The sequence below is a fragment of the Urocampus carinirostris genome, chromosome 5 (assembly GCF_059441175.1).
Source record: "Urocampus carinirostris isolate Australia breed hairy pipefish chromosome 5, RoL_Ucar_1.0, whole genome shotgun sequence".
NCBI classification, from domain to species: Eukaryota; Metazoa; Chordata; class Actinopteri; order Syngnathiformes; family Syngnathidae; genus Urocampus; species Urocampus carinirostris.
The window spans coordinates 21,440,693-21,461,143 of NC_142353.1; the positions used below are offsets into that span (position 1 = coordinate 21,440,693).

The 20,451-nt window shown below is 37.3% G+C and overlaps 1 protein-coding gene across 2 annotated transcripts in view; it reads left to right on the plus strand.

Moving 5' to 3' along the window:
* ipo11 (importin 11) overlaps nt 1–20,451 on the plus strand; it is a 130,807-nt gene that overhangs the window by 56,743 nt on the left and 53,613 nt on the right. For both annotated transcript variants that reach the window (XM_088336142.1, XM_088336144.1), the window contains exons 16-22: nt 2,496–2,622; nt 6,119–6,152; nt 8,309–8,349; nt 8,433–8,549; nt 11,923–12,036; nt 12,517–12,632; nt 14,625–14,701. In XM_088336142.1, the coding sequence (XP_088192268.1) occupies nt 2,496–2,622; nt 6,119–6,152; nt 8,309–8,349; nt 8,433–8,549; nt 11,923–12,036; nt 12,517–12,632; nt 14,625–14,701 (626 nt within the window). The remainder of the gene's footprint in view (nt 1–2,495; nt 2,623–6,118; nt 6,153–8,308; nt 8,350–8,432; nt 8,550–11,922; nt 12,037–12,516; nt 12,633–14,624; nt 14,702–20,451) is intronic.

A 20,451-nucleotide genomic window follows, 5' to 3' on the forward strand; every position in this document is an offset into this window, starting at 1 on the left:
TGTCAGTGTACTGTTGATAATTGTAGTTAATTTTTGTTATTGTTGTATTTTTTGTTGTTGAGTATAACTAATTAGTGATGAGACATGATTTTATGATGTTTGTTGAAGAAAACGATGTACTGTAGTTTCTGGGCTATAAGGTGCACCTAAAAAACCCAAATTGGCCAGAGATTTGAGAATGCGCCTATTATCTCGGTGCGTCTTATGTACAGCAGAATACGGTGGATAAGATTGGAAATGTATACAGTAATTATAGGTGTGCTTTACTACACTACACCGTATTTGAGCAATAATTGATAATATACGTAACAGGATGCAAACACTGGTCATGGATTTACAGCGGATTTTTCTTTCAATGGTACAAGAAAAATTGGAAAATTGGCCTTGAATGTCCCTAAAATTGCTTAAATTTGGCCATGAAAAAGGTGTATTAAAACCCCGCATGAACTGCTCCTTTTTGACTCATACTGTTTCATCTCAAAGTCCCTTGGCTTTAGTCGCCTCCTCGAAATACAAACAAGCTGGTGTTTCATATCACACTTCTCCGCCCGGGTGATATTCTTCATCGACGCCACTTTGATACACTGCCTTATGTTGTTTAGCGTTGGTCAGCCCATTTCTGACAAGCTTACTTTCTAAATATGCCCCATCCATCCACTTAAGGATATGTGCAGGGTCAGGGCTTTGGTCGCAGACTGCACGCTGGTTGCCATCCAATCAGAGTCATTTGAGGGATTGATTGTGAACAGCGGGACTTGGTCCCGTGCCAGTACAATGAACCACTCTCATACTAAGTGGCTCCGACACTTTCACATATTCATTAAAAATATTTTTATGCAGGCCGTAGATGGAACAGTAACATCAAGTCGACCTTGTTAGCAACCGTGTATTATGGGGAGAAAGTGTTATCATGATAAAATATGACACTGGAAGTTTACCAGGAATGGTCGAGTCGATTTTTTTTTTAATTTGTTGGGTCGCTATAGTTGCGCCCATATCCTGAAGCAGAGGCTATGTGGAGTGTGGGGGAATGTTTTCAGTGGATATTAGTGTTTTCTGGACAATATGATGGACTTGAAATTCTCAGATTAAAATTTGAAAGTGTGCTTTATATCAGTGTCTGAAACTCGTGACAAAAAGTTACCGGACACCAGGGCAGGCAACTTTTCAGGGGTGTCCTGCCCCATTTTTCACAACTTGAAACACAATAAGACGACTAATCGCAAAAAAAAAAACATTTTTGCAAAGTATTAAGGATTGATAATAAGAATATATAACATAAAAAACACTTTTGTGGGGGCGGCAGTAGCTCAGGAGGTAGAGCGCTCGTCTTGGGATCAAGGGATCCCAGTTCGAATCCCGGCTCGTCCGGGTTACATGTCGAAGTGTCCTTGGGTAAGACACTGAACCCTTTATACCCCCAATAAGCAGGTTAGCGCCTTACATGGCTGCAAGGCCGCTATTGGGAAATGTGGAGCACATTGTAAAGCGCTTTGGGAAGTCATTGACTTGAAAAGCGCTATATAAAATGCAGATCATTTCATTTCATTTTAAAATTAAGTTTATTATAAATCTACTTACAACATTCATTGCATGGATATGACATCGCTTTTTTCTATCTGCCATCAGTCTGTACCTGTATTTACTCATCTTCGTTCATGCAATGTTTGCGTTACGTGGTCTGCTACAAGCCACGTTTTGTAAGTTGTGCCCGACGTAAAAGATGCACGCCCCGGGCATCTGGGCAAACGTTATTTAAGACACTGTTTTCTCCCGTGAAATAGGGTGATTAGTATTTAATCATTATTTATTCATGTGTTATACTACACGAGCGTTTACAGTATAAAAACGTATCTCTGCAACGATTGATCTATTGATAAACATCGCTGACCAAAATTGCAAAACATTGGATGCAATGGGAATCTTATCCTGGTGATGAGAGTGCTGGGACTTAACCACTAGTGATACAGATGACAAACGGAAATTCTCTCAGTGTCATCTCATTATCACACATTTTTACTCATCTTTCCTGATACATATGTTATAGAATGCAGTAAACAGAAATTCCCTCAGAAAGATGAAAAATAACCGTCTGATTCATCGTAAATTACACTAAAGCAACAGTGTCAAACTCACACAGATATTGTGTGTATATTTATGTATATATGTGTGTGTGTATATATATGTATGTATATATGTGTATGTATGTATGCATATATGTGTGTATATGTATGGATATATATGTATGTACACAGTATATCTGGTTTCTGCTTGGCAGAAATTCTTTTGGTTTGAGAACAGATTAACTGCAAAAAAAATCAAGGGAATACTGCGTGTATAAGGACCCTGTTTCCGATTATCATTGTTCTGCATATCCGAACCTTTGAGATTTGTTCAACATACCTTTTTAAAAACTCCTTGGTAAAAAATAAATCTAGATGTACTTTGTAAAATACCATGTGAAAATAATTGCTCAATCCAATTGTTCTATACAGGTACAAACTAATTCGACGAAGAGTCATCTGGCTGATTGGGCAGTGGATCTCAGTCAAATTCAAATCGGATCTTCGCCCTTTACTTTACCAGGTCATCCTCAATCTCCTGCAGGATCCAGATTTAGTGGTGAGTCTGTTTCTTAAAACTCACTGTTGCAAAGGTGTTAAAGTAAGTGTGGTTCTATGAAATATGTGCATTGGTAGTTCTGTCGGATTTTACTCTCATCGTACAGATCAGAAAACCGTATTCCTTTGAAGAAGTACAACGTACCTCTGAAAAGATTTCAAGCATGATAACAACATGATCTGATTTAAAAAAAAAATAGATTTCTTTCGCCTTTATCACTTTTAATCATTTTCGATTTAATGGAAACACTCTTATTTATTGTATTTATATTTTACAAAAAATGCACTAAAGCGCAATAAAAATTCAATGCATTACAATCATTAGTTCACATGTGGATCGGACCATAAACCATTATTGGTGGATATTTTATGTGTGGTTAAATTGGCAACAAATTAATAACATTGTGCTCAAATAACCTGAACCATCCAGCTTGTTGAATACTAAAATATATAAATTTTTTACTGGTTTGGCCAAACTTGATTGAAATCGATAATTAAATGCATGCAATAAGTGCTTAATTCAGACATTAGTTTTAAAGTGTATGGGTGAGTACCAATACCACATTAGACTACTAAATGCTCCCAAGGACTAAAACCCCAGGTAACAGGTGCAACTTATGTGCACCCTCTTGCGGCTGTTATAGAATTAGGAAGTAAGTTCCATCGGACAAAGTTTTTCTCAGTGAAACTCCATTGATATAAATCCTCTAAATGCTAATTAAGATGCAAACTCCGTCAGTATACAGCCCACATTTACACGCCCTGCCCTTTGTGACTGGCTGGAGGCAAAACCTTAAGTATCCTGCTAGAAACATCCCGCTGAGTTTAAAACAAAATAAAAGTTACAAAATACTGTCATGGGGAGTTATGCTGCAGGCTAAACTTACTACCACGGATTAAGAGTAGCCTGGAATCATTGGTTGTGTATTAAATGCATTTCATTTGTGTACATCCATTTATGTGATGTTTTGGCATAAGATTTTAGTGATGATTTTTCTATGAAAGGTTTCATGATCATTTTGTGGTCTCCAAAGAGGTTTTTTTTCCCCTCCCATTTCTCATTCAATCATTTAATTGCCTTGGATTGTGTTAACTTTATTGAGACTTCTGCATCCACTGGTAGAGAAATCCACTTCCCCATGTAAAATCAAGATGTATCTTGCATGTAAATGCCTTTTTTAATTACTGTACCACTCAAGGTTTGATGTTGTGATGCAAGTAATACACGGGTCATAATGGTCATTACAATAAAATGCTTAACAAGATTGTACTCATAAAGGGAAAAAAAAGGTTCAGCTCTCAAAAATTCCATGCGCTCCATGCCCTTATTTATGGCGATGTGATGGTAAGCGTATTAATTGCTGGACTAAAATTTGCATATCCTGTGCTTGGATATGCCAGTTGCCTTTTAATTTTAAACTTGTATGATTTTAAAATATGTCTTATTTAATAATGGGGGAAAAAACAAGAAATGTTTTTTAAACTCTGAATTTTTTTTATTGTTATTGGTGTTCTTCCTCTACCTTGCAGATCTGATTTTATCTTTAGTGGGGCTGTTTGTGGAGAATCACATTTAGTTTTCTTTGAAGGTCAAAATGAGCCTCAACCATCTTAAGTAACTGCAGGAGGGACACAAGTTTATGTGTTCTATTTGTTGATATGGGATGCAGGGTCTGGCATAAATATTATTTCATAAATTTTATCAAATCATCTAACATCACACAGTAAAGTAAGATGTGCGGGAAAATTGATTTTGCTAGGAAAATCAGCAGTTTTATTGATTTTTTTTTTTCTTTAAATATATGATCTCTCTCTCTCCTCTCTCTCTCACTCACTCACTCACTCACTCACACAAAAGAAAAAGAAAAATATTTTTCTATTAAGCCTGTTTGGATCAAAAAGGTTTACGACCCCTGCCGTGGAATATTGCATTTGGTTGCTTGGAGTGGGTGGTGGTCGGAAGCTGCAGTGTCCAAGTTGGCCGCCAAAGGGCAATAAAGACCCCACAAAAGCAGATGTTTATCGATTTTATGGGTATTTATTGGGGGTTCCTTAACATGAAACCCATCTATAGCCTTGTGGAGGTTTAAAGTACAACTGTGTAAATTTTCACGAAAATTGTTTGGGCAGTTTCGGAGCCTATAAGTCACATATAAACACACACAACGGGATTTAAAAAGTAGATTAGATAGAAGTTTAGGTTTACGTTAGAGAGATTTCGATTTTATTGCGTTCTTTATGTAACACTAAAATTGCATTCAGTTTGTGATAATTGGTTTCAAATTAACATTTTTTTAACGCAAAGCTTTAACTCAAGTTAACATTTTAAAGCTGGATACAGGTGATGTGAAATAATTTGGTGTTTATTCATACATATTAATGTTTTCATCATTATTCTTAAAAATTGCTGGATATCCACCCACCTGTTGTTCATATGTTTCTACAGTCTTTTGCAAATTGAATTAAATGTAGGGGGTGTTTAACTGCAAACTATTCATGATACATTCTCACTAAAAACTTACATAATCTGTGTAAAACTTCAATTTTAGTTTGATGATATTTGTGGTAAAAGGGGTCTTAAAAATGCTGATTCATATTCTCGCAAGTTGTGGATATGGGTTGCAAAGCCCTGACTGTAATGGTCTTTCTAAGTCCCGCACCAATTTCTTCACTCGTTTGCTTTTCTTAATTCCTCTCTTCCATCTGCTCATTTATCCCCCGGGCATCATTACAACCTCCATCACTCCGACACTGCAAGATTCCCCCCTTTGGATATGAAAGTGGATGGTGGTGTCGCAAAGATTCGTTTAGCCAGATACTTAAATAGCTTTCCATGTTTAAATAGTGTCTGTATTTTTTTAAAAACTATCCAATAGCATACAGTAATGTACTTTCATAATAAGACAGAACTCCCATAACTAAGTTATTTAGAAATTAAGATACCAACCAGATTTTTTTTGTACTTTCTTCCGTCTGTAATTTCTTAAAAAAAAATGCTATTCCATGTTGTGCTAAGTACACTCAAAACTATACAATTATTGTGAATGTTCTAGAAAAGTGTTCAAATTTGACCTTAGTAGAGGATTAATAACGCCCAAAGGCCCTGTCAACTTAGTTAATGGATTGCTCTGACATTTGCTACCCAGTCAATTAATGTGATGAGAACTTTTAATCTACTTTTCCACAATTTTAGCACTTTATGCAATGTCAGCATTATTTGGTGAGTACAGCATTCCTGCTTTTGGGGTTTTGCTTTTGCAAGGACCGTGCGCATCTAGTGATCTACTAAAGTGACCCACAAGTTGCAAAAAAACTGTATTCAGACAAGTCTAATTGAGACTGCATTCATGCAGCTCGTGTTATTATTTTTGTCTTTTTAACTTCCAGAAGACACACATGTTTCTTTTATGTCTACAACTCATTAAGTTTCAAGTGATAAACTGAGCTGTTTTTATTTTGTAGTAGCTCTGCTATTCATGATATTATTTTCTCCTCAGGTGCGGATCGAGACAGCTACAACTCTGAAGCTAAATATCCTTTCAATTACTGATGCATGATAATTATCTGAAAACCACTGCCTCAAGCATTGTGATGTCATTTTCAGTTGACACTCAGTAGATAAAGGGCCACCTCCTGATAAAATTTACCAAAATGCATGGATTTTGCTGCTGCATTACAGCATAGGCCAATAGTTTATCGGACCAATAATAGACAAACGTGACATTATAGTTATCGGCCCAGTAGGGGAAAAAACGGAATATTCATTGTGATAATTATTTAGCGGAAACTACTTTTTAGAAATATTCTAAGCATTTATGTTCCTCATTAGACTATGTCTTGATTTTGTATAGAAGTTGTTGCACAACTTTAATGGTTTTCCCTCTGTAGCAAAAATCATATTTAAGATGGGGTTCGACAACTAGCGGCCCATGCATGCATTTAGCACGGCGCTTATCAAAGAATGTTTACATATTGAAGGGTAATGTATCGTTGTTTGATTATGGTTTCTGTAAAAGTACAAACATGACATAAACACGTTTTTCAATGTGATAAAATGTACAGAAGAAATACTACATTTCAATGAGGTGAAACTAAGGACTATGAGACAAGAGGGAAGATCAGCTGATAGAAGTTCATGGGTAGGAAGCGACAGGTATGACTACCGCTCACTCACTGTTATCCGGTTGCAACACCGGATACAGGTTGTCACCCCAAACGCAGCAAAGTCATATATTGTGATGTCATGGCTCTCAGGCTTGAACACCTGTCTGGATATTTACCCTGCAATGCAAAACTCCAGGGCTGCTCTCATCTGCTTGTTTTCCTCTCTCAACTGACCCATATCAGAAGAAGTGGGCACGCCCAAACTTGGCTATTTAATGGGGCAGTGTCACAAGCCGAGCAGATGGCTGTTTTAAACAAACCAACTAGTGTCTGATTCGCCACGGAGTTAAAAAGACAAAAATAACTACAGAGAAGTCAAATTTAAACTATTCATAGGATTTTATATACTTTATCTTTTCAAAAGGCTGCTATTTTATTTTTATGAATGCATGCTGTGTTTTATTTCACTTTTTTATAGGGCACATTCTGTATGTTCCATTTTGTTGTTGTTTTTTCGAATCCCTAAAGTAAAAACCACATAAAAAATTATATTTCTTTATTGTATTTCTTTCATTTTATCAAAGCAATGAAACATGCTGTAATAAATTAACATTGTAATAATGTTAAACTTCAGGCGGTATCCTACAACAGATAAGTCATGTGGTGCATCATTCGCCGAAGGATGCTTCAGTTTGACAGTAGGCTAATATAGATACATATAGCATGTGTTGCGTTATTTATAAGGCTTATATAAGGCTTTTAATTTTTTGGGATCTAGACAAATTTGTTTTGTTCTTGGTCCAATATGGCTTTTTCAACGTTTTGGGTTGCCAAGCACTTAACGAGGACAACATTAAAAATCTTAATTGAACATGTGGTTTGTAAGACAATCGCACCTCACCTCAAGGATGGGACTTAGCCCCCTCTTTCTTACCTTAGGGCTCTAACAAATGTGTGAGGCATAGCCAATTTCAATTCTTTGGCTATTTCTTCAAAAAGATATAGGTCAAATGAACTTCACCCACTTTTGAGAATTTGAGTTTCTAAAAATCCGGACATCAAAGACATTTCACTGTATGCTTGCTGAGTATTAACATATGCAAAAGTGAACTTTCAGTACTCTGCTATATTTCCAATACAAATGTTGTTCATGTCATACTACATGTACAGATTTAAACACATGGGGAAAATTAATAGTGTTGACACATTAAACAGAAAAATATTTCAGTGTCCTGTTTAAGATGGAAGGACACGGAGGCTTTTTGGTGTCTTTTAAATTAACACTGAAGAGGAAAAGTCCAATAAAACTACGGTATGAATAATAGGTGTTTTGCAAATATTTGTGTAGCAAGGTTCAACATCATTTCAAAATTAGCTTAAAAATGGATTTCTATTCTTTAAAATTAACTTTATGGGGTACTTGGTACATAGTATTTACAATAAAACTATCATAGTTTTACATGAATTGTGGAAACAAGTCATGTAAAGTCGTGCATTTCTAGCTGGTATTGTTTTTTCGTGGCTTCACTCCCCCGTCTACAGGGAACCTTTCTAGTTTCTTGTCCGCCTTAACTCACCACTACCCGTTGATGACTTTGAGTTCCGCACAGAGCAATTCCTCCCCGTAAGTACCACTTACCATTCTCTTCAATCATTGGTGTTGAAATTGATTTCTTATTTCCAGTAATTCTTTACCCCTTCACACAGTACTTGGAGTCCATCTTTGGGCTGCTTTTCCAGCTGTTGCAGCAGGTGACCGAGTGTGACACAAAAATGCAGGTGCTTCATGTCATCTCCTGCGTTATTGAAAGAGTAAACACCCAGGTGAGATCCAGAAGGCTGTTTATCCTACTGCAAAAATGTTTGAAATTTGATCAGTTATCATTTATGTCGAGCACAGAGAAATGTAATATGTGCGCAAGACCCAGTGGTGCAGACAGTTGCCGCTGGAAACCTCACTCAAAGTGGGGTCTTCCCACTAAGAATGTCAATGATTTGTCATCCTGACAGTGTTTAACACTAATGTATTTTAACTGCTAGTCTTAAAGTGTCGCTTACATCAATGTCATTTCTCACTTAACCCTGTGGTGCAGATTCCTGTTGCGCCACAGCGATTTAATACAGGCGCATAGCAAAATTATATATTTTTACATTCAGTAAGTTGCCTACATCCATGCCTGTTAACTCTGGGGAGGAAAAAGAAAGCTGACCCTCTTAATGACCTCCCGGGGCTCTTTTCAGATCCACTTAAGAACCTTGCATTAAACGATGCCTTGACTTCAATCTGTCACTGAAATGGCTTTCATCCATGTGAACCGTCACTCTGTTTAAGTCTTCCCCCTGTCCCCGTCCCTGACTAAACCTCCAGAGTCTATGGGAGGTGTAATATAATTCTAAACCTGCCAGTATTGGATCTTGGGACCTCAATTGATAAAATAGACAGTGAATGCAGAGGAAAATAATATATATACGCACACGCACACGTATGTATATATATATATATATATATATTATTTTTTTTTATTATTAATTATTTATTTTATTATTAGAGGTAATCGCAAATTCTTACACATGCAAAATGTGATGAAAAAGAAAATAAAATCTATATATTTCACCGTTTACTTGCAATTATTTTTCGAGATAATGCATTTTGAAGACAGCATTTCTTGTCTTTGTCATCCTAAATTGTGACATCATCAGAGGAACACCAGAACCCCAGCGAGCCAGTCGCCATATTGTCCGTGCAGTGAAAAAATACACACAAAAAAGCCACAATCGCCTTCCTCCAAGCAGAAATGAGGCATATGCAATTGCTGTTCACAACAATCGCTGTCTGTTTCAGAGCTGTCCTCACATGTTGTGTTAATGGGATTCGCCTTTTTGAAGGTGTTCCTTCAATGGCGTTACAGCTCAACATGAAACTTTTCAGATGTCAACAATGAGAATACATTTCTCAAGTACTCTGAAAGTGGAATATTATGCAATATATTTGCATAATTGTTGGGAGGAACACTGCACGTTTAATGCCTAATTGGAAAAAACAAACACCTGGGAATACCGTTCAGGTTTATGTTGGCAGGCTCGATTATCTTTTTCTCTGGCTCTAGGTTACATATATCTGACTGGATTGCCTGATAAATTCTCACAAATTTATGTATGGGTGATCAAGTTAAAGATGCCCGAGTGGGTTTTGTGTCCTCGTAATGAAATCATCACTGGGACATGAACCTCCAGTGTCCGTTAGCTCTATTGGCTAACACTTGGCATTTCTGTTTATAAACTGCTCCAATTAGCTTCTGACTTTTTAATAGCTTATTACATTATCAGTAATGCACAGGGAGGATGGCTTGTGTATTGCAGTTTTATAATTAGACCAGTTTACACTTCAGTTCACCTTTGAATGTGGCTACCTTTTGAACTATGAACAACTATTTGTGTGCTTCATTTTTACATTGTCATTGACATATTTGCTTTTATGTGCCTGAGGATTGAGGGGTTTTTAAACAAGCTGAATTTTCCACTTAGTTGCTATTTCAAATGATTGTCTTTGTGTTGGACTAGTAACCAGTTCAGGTTGTAACTTCCTTGTGATCCTAAGCAGTCTATGTAGTGTTCACGGATCCCTTAACCGCATTGGTTGTCGTGGCACTAATGAGGACGCAACTCTGGACAGGCTTCTCCACTGTTGACGGTCCCCTGGCCTGTTCCTGGGTCGTGGCAAAGTTGGCACTATTTCATTCTCTGGAGAATTATCTTGTTCAGTCTCGATGATCTTGTGACGTAACCATACTACTCAAGTTTACGTCTGCGCACAGTTGACAACAGTTCTTCGTAGGGTCCAATGTTCCTCCTTATGGTGTTGCGCACCGTTTTGTTTTTCACACGGGTTAAGTAGCTGATTCCTAGAAGTTTCCTGGAGCATCACATCTCCATGGCCTGGATTTTCTTATTCAGTTTTGCTTGCTGAGTCCATTTCTCGCAAGCGTAGAGGAAGATGGAAGTAACCAGTATTTGGGTTTGTTTTTCTTTAATTTTCGCTGCTATGTTCTTGTCCCTCCAGATGGCTTTAAGTCTGGCAAATGTGGCTGTGGTTTTAGATATCCTGGCCATGATTTCTGGTTCTGACCCTTCTTCTGATGAGATATTTAGATTTGGTGACATGTTCTATCTCTCTGTGGTCGGTTGTGATGTTTGTGGTGATACCCTGGGGATTGTTGGTCATTTTTTTTTATTTTTTTTTTCTGTGCTGATTTCCATCCCATATTGGGTTGATGCTTTGTCCAGGCGATTGGCAGATACTGTTCGTCTCCTGCCTATACGGCAATATCATAATCAAAACGGAGGTTAGGGATGTGGTGTCCCCCAAAATAGACTGTACCTGCAAAGCTTCGAGCATGGTCCTCTCCAGAAAGATGTTTAATGAAGTTGGAGAGAGAGTCCAGCCTTGTTTCACACCGAATGTGGTTCGAAAACAAGCTCCAATGGTACCACACTGTTGGCATTGGCATACAGTTGTTAAATGGTCTGAACTAGTTTCTGGCCCATGTTGTACTTCTGCATGGTGGCCCATAAAGCGGCTTTCAAATGTCTTCCTGAATTCAACAAAAACGTGATGGTTTCTCTGGTGTTGTTGAAACTCCTCGCAATGGATGCACATATTGAAAATATGTGCCGTGTCAAAAGGTGCAGCGTTTTCTCCCAACAGAACAGTTGATCCACTGAAATTGAACACTCTTTTTCTTTCATGTTATTTGACTTATAATATATTCTGAAAAGAGAGGATGTATTGTGTTGTAACTCATTCATGCCCTGGTCTTGAACTTTTGCCATTATTAAATTTAAAAATGCAAAAATTATCGGAATTTTTGGTCGATTTATTGCATAACTTTATTTTCCAAATGGAAGGAGTAAAAAAGAAATGTTGACAACCACAGCCCTGTGCAATTTTTATTAACAGTTCTCTAAATTTTTCATTAAGTTTATCTATTTCATATTTATTTATTTCTTTATTTCATACTACTATTCAGAAAACTTCAACCTCCAAGTAAACCTCTATCCTGTTATTGCAAAGTACACACTTCTGTGGCTTTTCTTTAAGCTGTACATTGATTTTTTTTTTAATAAATGAATTACTTTATCATTTAATTTCCAGCTACTTGAATTTGCTTACAATTTGCAACACATGTGTCTGTTTTAGATCCGTCCATATGTAGGCTGCCTGGTGCAGTACTTGCCCCTGCTTTGGAAACAATCTGAAGAACACAACATGCTGCGGTGTGCCATACTGACCACTCTCATTCATCTTGTTCAGGTAAAACATAATGGAAATGACTGCTTCTTCTACCTGTACCTGTGGAACATTTTGAATGATTATACCTAGTTATTAATTATTATTGGGTTTTTTAAAAGAGTTTTTTTTTTTTTGCAGTACATGGGACCTGTATTACTGAAATGTGGCTAAATTTGACGTATATTACTAACCATTAATATTGTGGTCAGTCTATGCTTTTTTTAAAAAAAATGAGATTTGGAAAACAAAAATGAAATAACCAGTACAACAACTTTATGCTTTCTGTATATTGAATTCCAAGTCTTCTAAAGAAATTTTAAGTGTTTTGATATATTTCTTAAGCAACAATGTTATGCAAAACATAGCAGACATGGTATTTTCAATCTCTAGTAACCAAATTATTATGTTCTTTAGTTATAATAATGCATTATACTTATCTTTAAAGATCATTTGTTAAGCTAGATGAACAATAAAAAATGCTTAGTTTTGTGTTTTTTGCAGGGCCTTGGCGCAGAAAGCAAAAACCTGTACCCCTTCCTTCTCCCGGTCATTCAGCTAAGCACAGATGTTTCCCAGCCGCCTCATGTATATTTGCTAGAGGATGGATTAGAACTCTGGTACGTATACCTAATTGCATTTTTATGATCCGCTAAAATCCATTCAACCACCCTTTATTGGTGACTCTAAATCTTACACTGAGATCAGTTATACTTCGAAGATTGCGTCTGTGGTTAGACCAATGCCATTGTAAAGAATTATTGACTAAACAAATCTTTTTCTGGGTAACATTGATTGTCTTGCATGTATTAGGAGGATATTGACATTCAAAAATGAGTTTATTACGTAGCAATAAACTAATGGTGATTGAACAGTGATAAACTATGGTAATGCCACAAACGCAATACGCGGGTATCAAGTTCACACAGAAAATTATGTAATCTTTTAACGGACAACTTTGTAAAATCAATGGCAGCCTATACTTGACAATCTTTTTTTTTAAATTCAAGTCAAGTCAAGTAAATGGTGTTTTTCCTTATCTGTGTCTGGGCGTGTACGTCAGTTTTAATGCGTTTTTCCTAAAGTTACAAATGGGAGTGATTGGCCCTGTGCTCAGAGGCTTTGTTGGTGTGCACTGTTGGCGTTTTTACTTTGCAATGTAGGCATATCTTGTAATAAAAGAAATATATAACTAGAAATTATGTTGGTTGAAAGTCATGGGTATTTTATCAGAATGCACCAAATTTTCACTACGGAAGATTGTTGCCCAAGAATAATTAAAAACGAAAAAAAAATTCAGAAAATGTATGTCGTGGACATTGGCTAACATTTTATATTTCAATTCCCAGTGTTAGCCTACCCCTGCTGCATAATTTATTTGCAAATAAGCCAGTAATACAGTACTTATTTGTTGCATTCGATTACACTGGGCCTATCTCTTGTCACTATTTGCTCTCCTGACCATTAGAGGCTAAAATCAGAGTTCATACGGGTGTGTGAAATCCTTAAAAATGCTTGAATTTTAAAGTGTCTTCAAGATTCAAAAGTTCTTGGATTTCGGTTTAAGTGCTTGGAGATGCTTGAAATAGTTGCCATGTTCCTCAAAAAGTCTGCTTAAAAATGACACAGAGACTGCTCTCTGGTGGCTTTGCCATTGCATTTTTCTTCTCTCGTGGTTAATGGCAGCTGGCATTTGTTTGTAAGGCATCGTCCTATGAAGCATCATCGCTTCCTACGAGTTCACGGGATCACGTATTATGGACATTTATGTGCCATGGAAAAGATTATGGTTGCGTTTCCCCTCAATATATCATAATGGGAAGAACTACCTACAGCTGAAAATTTAAGGCAATTGTTACTGTCATTTTTATCCAAAACATTTGAAACATTTTACAGATCCACAAACATAATCGTGATTTACTCATGATCTTAATATCATGTCTGTTATGATATGTGGTGGACTCAAACATAAGGCAGGATGCATACCGGGTGATAAAAAAAAACAATGGCATTTAATCTGAAAATCCTCAAAAAAGTAACCAACAACTCGGTTAAAACAATAATAAATCTGTCCAAACCAAAAACAAATAACAAACCTCACAAACCATGGAGCACTTTGATGTCATGTTATGTTGCCACCTGCTAGAGGTTTGGCTGGGTGGCAAGAATTTTTGCAGGTCCATCCTTTTTGTGTGCCCTTTGTCGTCACTCGGCTGTTTAACTCTTGTCCTTAATCTCCCTTGTCTTTGTGTTGCTGCCGAGCACTGCAGGATTAGCTTGACGTAAGAGCTTGTGGCAAAAAAGACTCCTTTTTTCCCATCCTTCTCTTTTATCTTCTCCGATAAATTGTCCTGCTCAAAATATCCATTTGCTTTGTTTACAGTGAGCTTGTCATTCAATTCGGCTTTTATCTTCTGTCAATTTGCTCTCTTGAGTCATACCAGTTTTATGTGCTGTATAAGATCAAATCTTTCCGTTCATACATTCTGAGGACAAACCTGGTTCTTTTTTTAATCGACCAGATTCATAGGATGTGTCAGTATGCAAAGTTTTTTTTGCTTTTAAGGTAAAGGCTGATCTCCCCTGCTTTCGTCCTGTCCCTCTACTTGCAGGTATGTAACTTTGGAGAACAGTCCAGCCATCACCCCCGAACTCCTCAGAATTTTTCAGAACATGACAGCTCTACTGGGTGAGCCTCTTGTATTTAAAAAAAAAAAAAGTATTGAACATGCTATAGCTTACTGGTTCCACTGTCTCTTGCAATTCCTGTTGCACTAATTTGTGCACGATAAAGTGAGTTTGTTGAAGTGCTCTAAATGCAAAAGTCATCAAAATATGTTAAAAAAAATAAAATAATGGAGCCATATCCCCCTGCTGGGAGGTGGCGAGAGTCAAGAACCCATTCACATTTTTGACTCTGGGAGATTGATGCAGAGGAGGGGATTCCCAGCCCCTGTCGCTCAACCCAACTGATGTGTTGCAACATCTCGTTGGGAGTCATTAGGTGACCTAATATATTTGTATTAACCTCCAGGGTTGCAGAATACTCCTAAAAACACAACCCCATAAAAGAGATGGTTCAAAGCACGTGCATAAATAACATCTCTAAAATTGAAAAACAGACAGGCAGTCAGAGGTGAAACATTTTACTGTTCTGTGATGTAGAACCACATTAAGGTAACATAATAAAAGCAGGATCGGTGGATTCCTGTGTGATTATTCTCACTGTTATGTAGTCTTTACATTTCGAGCAGCCTGTATAGATTTGCTGTTGAGTACTCTAAACTCTGTCCCTTGACCAATCACTTAGGGTACATCCAAAGTAACTGTGTTACCAATTGCTGTACGTTTCTCATACGTTTTTTTTTTTGTTAAGATGAGGTGCTGTCTTGATTACAATTAAATTCTGACTATAAGGCACACCTAAAAATAGGCCACACCCATTATACTTTCAAATGAAAAAGCATTTTGTTCATACATAAGCCGCACATGTTTAAAGCAGCATTTGCCCATTTTGAAACATGAGATATTACAAAGAAAGACGACACCCAGAATTTTTTTTAAATATATACAGTTCCTTAAACCCTTAACGTTCCGGTGGGCCGCCGGACTTTTCATAAACAAGCACGTGTCTGTACGATGTCACCATTCACTGAAATAGGTCATGCAACATATCAATTGAAATCTTAAACACTTTTGAGTCAAGATCTAACAGTTACATTCATCAGAGAAACATTACGATCAGTCTGACACAAAATACCCAAAAACTATAAGGCCGGTGTGTTAAACTTCTTTGAATGTCCGCGAAAATGGCTTTGTTACATCAAGGGCAATCCATAGAATCCAACCGTGTAAAATTTTTACTTCCAAAAACACGATAATGCCGACAGATTATTAGAAAGCCGCCTTAAACGTGTCTGCTTTGTTGGACGTTGCTTCTTGTAATCCGTTCATTTCGCCACATAATTTCTGTTTACAAATAAACAGACTCGTTAAATTAAACCCAATATGGTAGTTAGCGCTCCCTTTTCGATTGACACCTTTTCCATGATGAGGGTCTGTTCCTGCTAGTTTTATATATGCACAAAGCTCAAAGTTACATTAAACGTGCGAATTTCTCGACACATATATTCCACCTGTCTCACTCTTACCTATACTATTTGGGCACCCCTGGCAGCCGTAAGAAAAAAAAGCCTAAATTAGAGACACATCATTGCATAAGTTGCCGAGCCAAAGTCTCGGCTTGTAGTCCAAATTTTATGTTACGCGGTTCCGATAAACATTTATTGAGATGAATATGATGACTGGTTCGGACCTCTTCGCTTACTTAATTGTTTTATTTACACCATGGATTCAATTAGATTTTGCATCTGGACTATTCATAGACTTTTGTATTTTACTCTGCAGCCGCAGTGAAAAGTAAGAGTCTGGAAACTTAAGGGTGCTGTGCTTCAGGGGATATCTGTGTTTACTGGATCAATTTTATGGCCGTGACGACCATGTTAAAGTGTTCTTGCAATGGACATTTTCCTCAAGTCTGTTCCCAAAGAAACCTGCCAGCATTTTGGGTGGCAAAAATCAGCCACTGGTGTATAAATGAGAGCGTGAATGACACATTCTGAAATCCTTTCAGCACCATATTATGTATGACAATACAGACGCCTCCCAACTTGCGTACATTCGACTTACGGATTCCGGCAGATTCGATCATGTTTTCGGGATGTCGAAAAATATCCGGACATTGCTGTAAGTTCGATTTTGTATTTTGTGCACCTTTATCAGAGTACAGGACATTACTGTAGTGCTTCTTATCGCAGCTACCGGTGTGTGGCATTGTTTGAGGTCACCCAGCATCCACCCGGAAGTAAAGAAAAATACGCTTCCTCTTCCTAATTCGTATGTAAACATCTCTCCTTCAACTGCTCGTAATCCCACCGGTGCCACCAATGTAGATTGTCGTTTTGTGTGGGTAATGAATTGCTCCTCCTTCATGAAAAAATACTCAGAACAGAAACACTTACGATCTCTTTGTAAACACACCGAACTCTCTCCAAAACTAAACTCTTGCGCTTGCCTACACTCTCGCACCAACTCTTGCGACATTCGTCGCCCCACTGAGATAATTTATGCACACCTCACATTCTACGCCTACACTATCTCCAGCGCGCTAAGAACTTTGACATTTTATTGTTTAATATAATACAAAACCGTTTACTTATACAAGCCTTAAACATACTTTATAGAAACCTTAAACATACAAAATATTGCACTAAAGATACGAACAAATTCAACTTACGAACGATCGTCCGGAACCTAACTCGTTAGTAGGCCGGGTAGCGTCTGTAGCCCATTGGCCATTTGTAGGGAATCTTGGGTTTTAAACATTCATTTTTTTCCTTTGTATCGATTCAGTTTCATCCTCAAAGGACTTCATCAACCTTTTTTCCAAAACCAAATTGTTAATCATGGTTTTACCTGTGTGTTTTAAACACGCCCTCCCTAATTGGGATCGAGCATCACAGAAAAATATTGTGCCCTGGTTTTGTTGACTATTTTTCAGTTGGGTGAGCCTACAGTACTTGTAAAACCTTCCAAAGTTCTTTCCTATTGTCTTTTGCATTGTAAATAGGACTGTATTTTCCCCACGACAAGGCTCAGACCTCAAAATTAACCTTTTTTGACATATATTTATCATACTTAACTCGCACCAGACAATAAGGTGCATGAAATTGAGACTAGTAAGAGCTACCTTGTAAGGATTTACCAATATGGGGTTTTCAGGCCCGATATCGCTTATTAGTATTAAGAAGAGACCCATAACCGATATTTGGAGCTGATATTCGTTTGCTGTAAAAGCTTAAAAATCGGTGAAATAATTTCAACACAACATGATTAATATTTTATTTAAACCAAAAGCTAACAGTGCAGGAAACTAAATTAGGCCCAGCAGTCTCATACATGGGTACATAAAAACTTAAATAGCTCCTTGATTTTTTTTTTACAACGAATAAATGTTTATACAACCAATATCACTTAAATGACTTAAACAACATGCATCAAAATTTCAACTTAGTTCGGAAATTTGAAAGTGTGGGCACTCCTGTTCTAGAGTCAGATTGACGAACTAATGTTTTTGTAACAGCTAATCACTCAGCCTTGCACTTTACCATGCTTTTCATACTCTCTCTCAAATCATAAACATACGCTTGATTGACGAACTAATGTTATGATAAGAGCTAATGTATCAGTTTACCTGAACGGTCCAAGTTTACTACACTTTTTACACTATATCCAAATTTCACACACGCTTTTCTACCACAGACTTTTAAAAATCTCAATGTTATCCGCTGTCTTGATTTACAGGAAACTGCTCCTGTTTACTCTGCTCTAATGTTATTATCCTGCTTATTGTAACATTAGTAATAGTCGAGAGACCTAGAGCACTGTAATGTTTATTACATTTTCTGTGTTTACTTTTTACACGTCTGTACTCTTGCTCCGGTCTACAGTGTGGGACTGCAAACAGTGCGGAGTGGGGACAGCTTCCTGCTGCAGTGGCGATAGCACAGTCACTTTATCACTGATCCACCAGTGGTACAGATGACATAAGTAAAGGCACTAGATCGTTTCTCATTATCACACCATTTTTCTCACAGTGCCAGAAAAACTAATTTGCATACTGCATTCTAATAGGTTAAAAAGTATCTCTACTTCCTCACCTATGTTGCAGTTTGATGTGTAATGCATACTAAAAAAAAACTAATACAGTATTTTGTTGAAAGACTGTTTTCTGCGTTCTGTAACATTAGTTGGTGACTCATGTCACTCTGGTTCCATTCCAGCTCCATACAATGATATGTGAATTTGGCAGCAAAGTTTAAGAATTTATCAATCTTCGGATAAAAACGGTAGTATACCGTAAAACCTCGCCTGTCAACGCGTACCTTAAATTAATTTATGCAATACCAATCCTATCCGCTGTATTTTTTGGTATATAAGACACATCGCATCGGGTTATTTGGAGCACTTATCAAATTTCCGGCCAATTTTGGGTTTTTAAGTGTGCCTTATGATCCAAAAAATATGGTGCATACAATGTTCTTCCTTTCTTTAAAAATCACTGGTTTTTTAATAAATATTTTTGAATACCAACAATCTATTTCTCCATAAAATTGCATGTATTTATTACAACTATTTTAAGGTTTCTGATTGTTAAATGATCACTGGATGCCTTAAAAATGACAGGCATCGGCACCGATATCTGGTTTAGGTACTTGCCCATCCTTAAAAGGAAATCTCAGTTGCACATCTGAAGCTTTGTTATTCTAAGTTCCTGTGATTAAAGATTTTGGGCTCCAAATGATGGCAGCAGGTTAAATTAGCAATCATATTGGCCACAGTTAACTTTATCTTTAGATGTTATTTTGGGAAAACCATTTTAAACATGGATTTCCACACAAATCAGTTTAAAATTTAAAAGAAAAAAAAAACGTTCTACTTTTGTCAGTGTGTGCGTCGACCTAGTCGGTTATCACATTTGGCTCCTTTTTATCGCTGCATCCGACGGTTTATTTATTTTTGCCCATGGAGAGCGGTGCAGAGATGTGGGCCATTGAAAAGCGTCTGGCTGGGATTCGTGTTGCAGCTTGCCAGGTATGTGGCCTGGCCTGCCTGATAAAAGAGCCCCGCTCCATCACCGCTAAACTAGAGCAACAAATTCCCTAATTAGAATGTCAAGAGTCTTGCCTTGGCCTGACTCGATGAGCACTTTTCTCTGTGTAATACGACCACCTCACCCTCCCCAAGTAGGACACGTTTCATAGACCGAAAATGCCTGAACTTTTTTGGGGACAGCTCTACTGTTTAAGAATATTTAAGCTTGTTTTGTTTAATGGGCAGATAGCTGTATGTGAGAAGTAACCAAATGCCCTGCTTTGAAAGACATTAAGAAGGGAATTCTGATCTAGTGGACTTTTACATTTTGCTACTTATATAACAGGAATGTACACAAAGAAATTGGACCGCATTGTTAAAAGATTTGCATTGTAATTAATTTTCTTGTCAATTAACCTTATAAATGAAGCAGTGTCAACTCGCACTTTGAAACTAAACGTTTTGAGCAGGATCACACATTGCGCCAAAAGTAGTTCATTATTATTGTAACATAACACCTCGTATGCTGTGACCATTCACATTTACGTTGGCTTGCGAAACTATTTGGCCCCCTTGAACTTTGTGACCTTATGCCACATTTCAGACTTCAAACATAAAGGTATAAAACAGTAAATTATTGAGGAGAATCAACTTTAAGTGGGACACAATCACGAAGTGGAACACACTATATTGGATATTTTAAACTTTTTTAACAAATAAAAAATGAAAAGGTGTGTGTGCAAAATTATTCAGCCCCTTTACTTTCAGTGCAGCAAACTCTGTAAC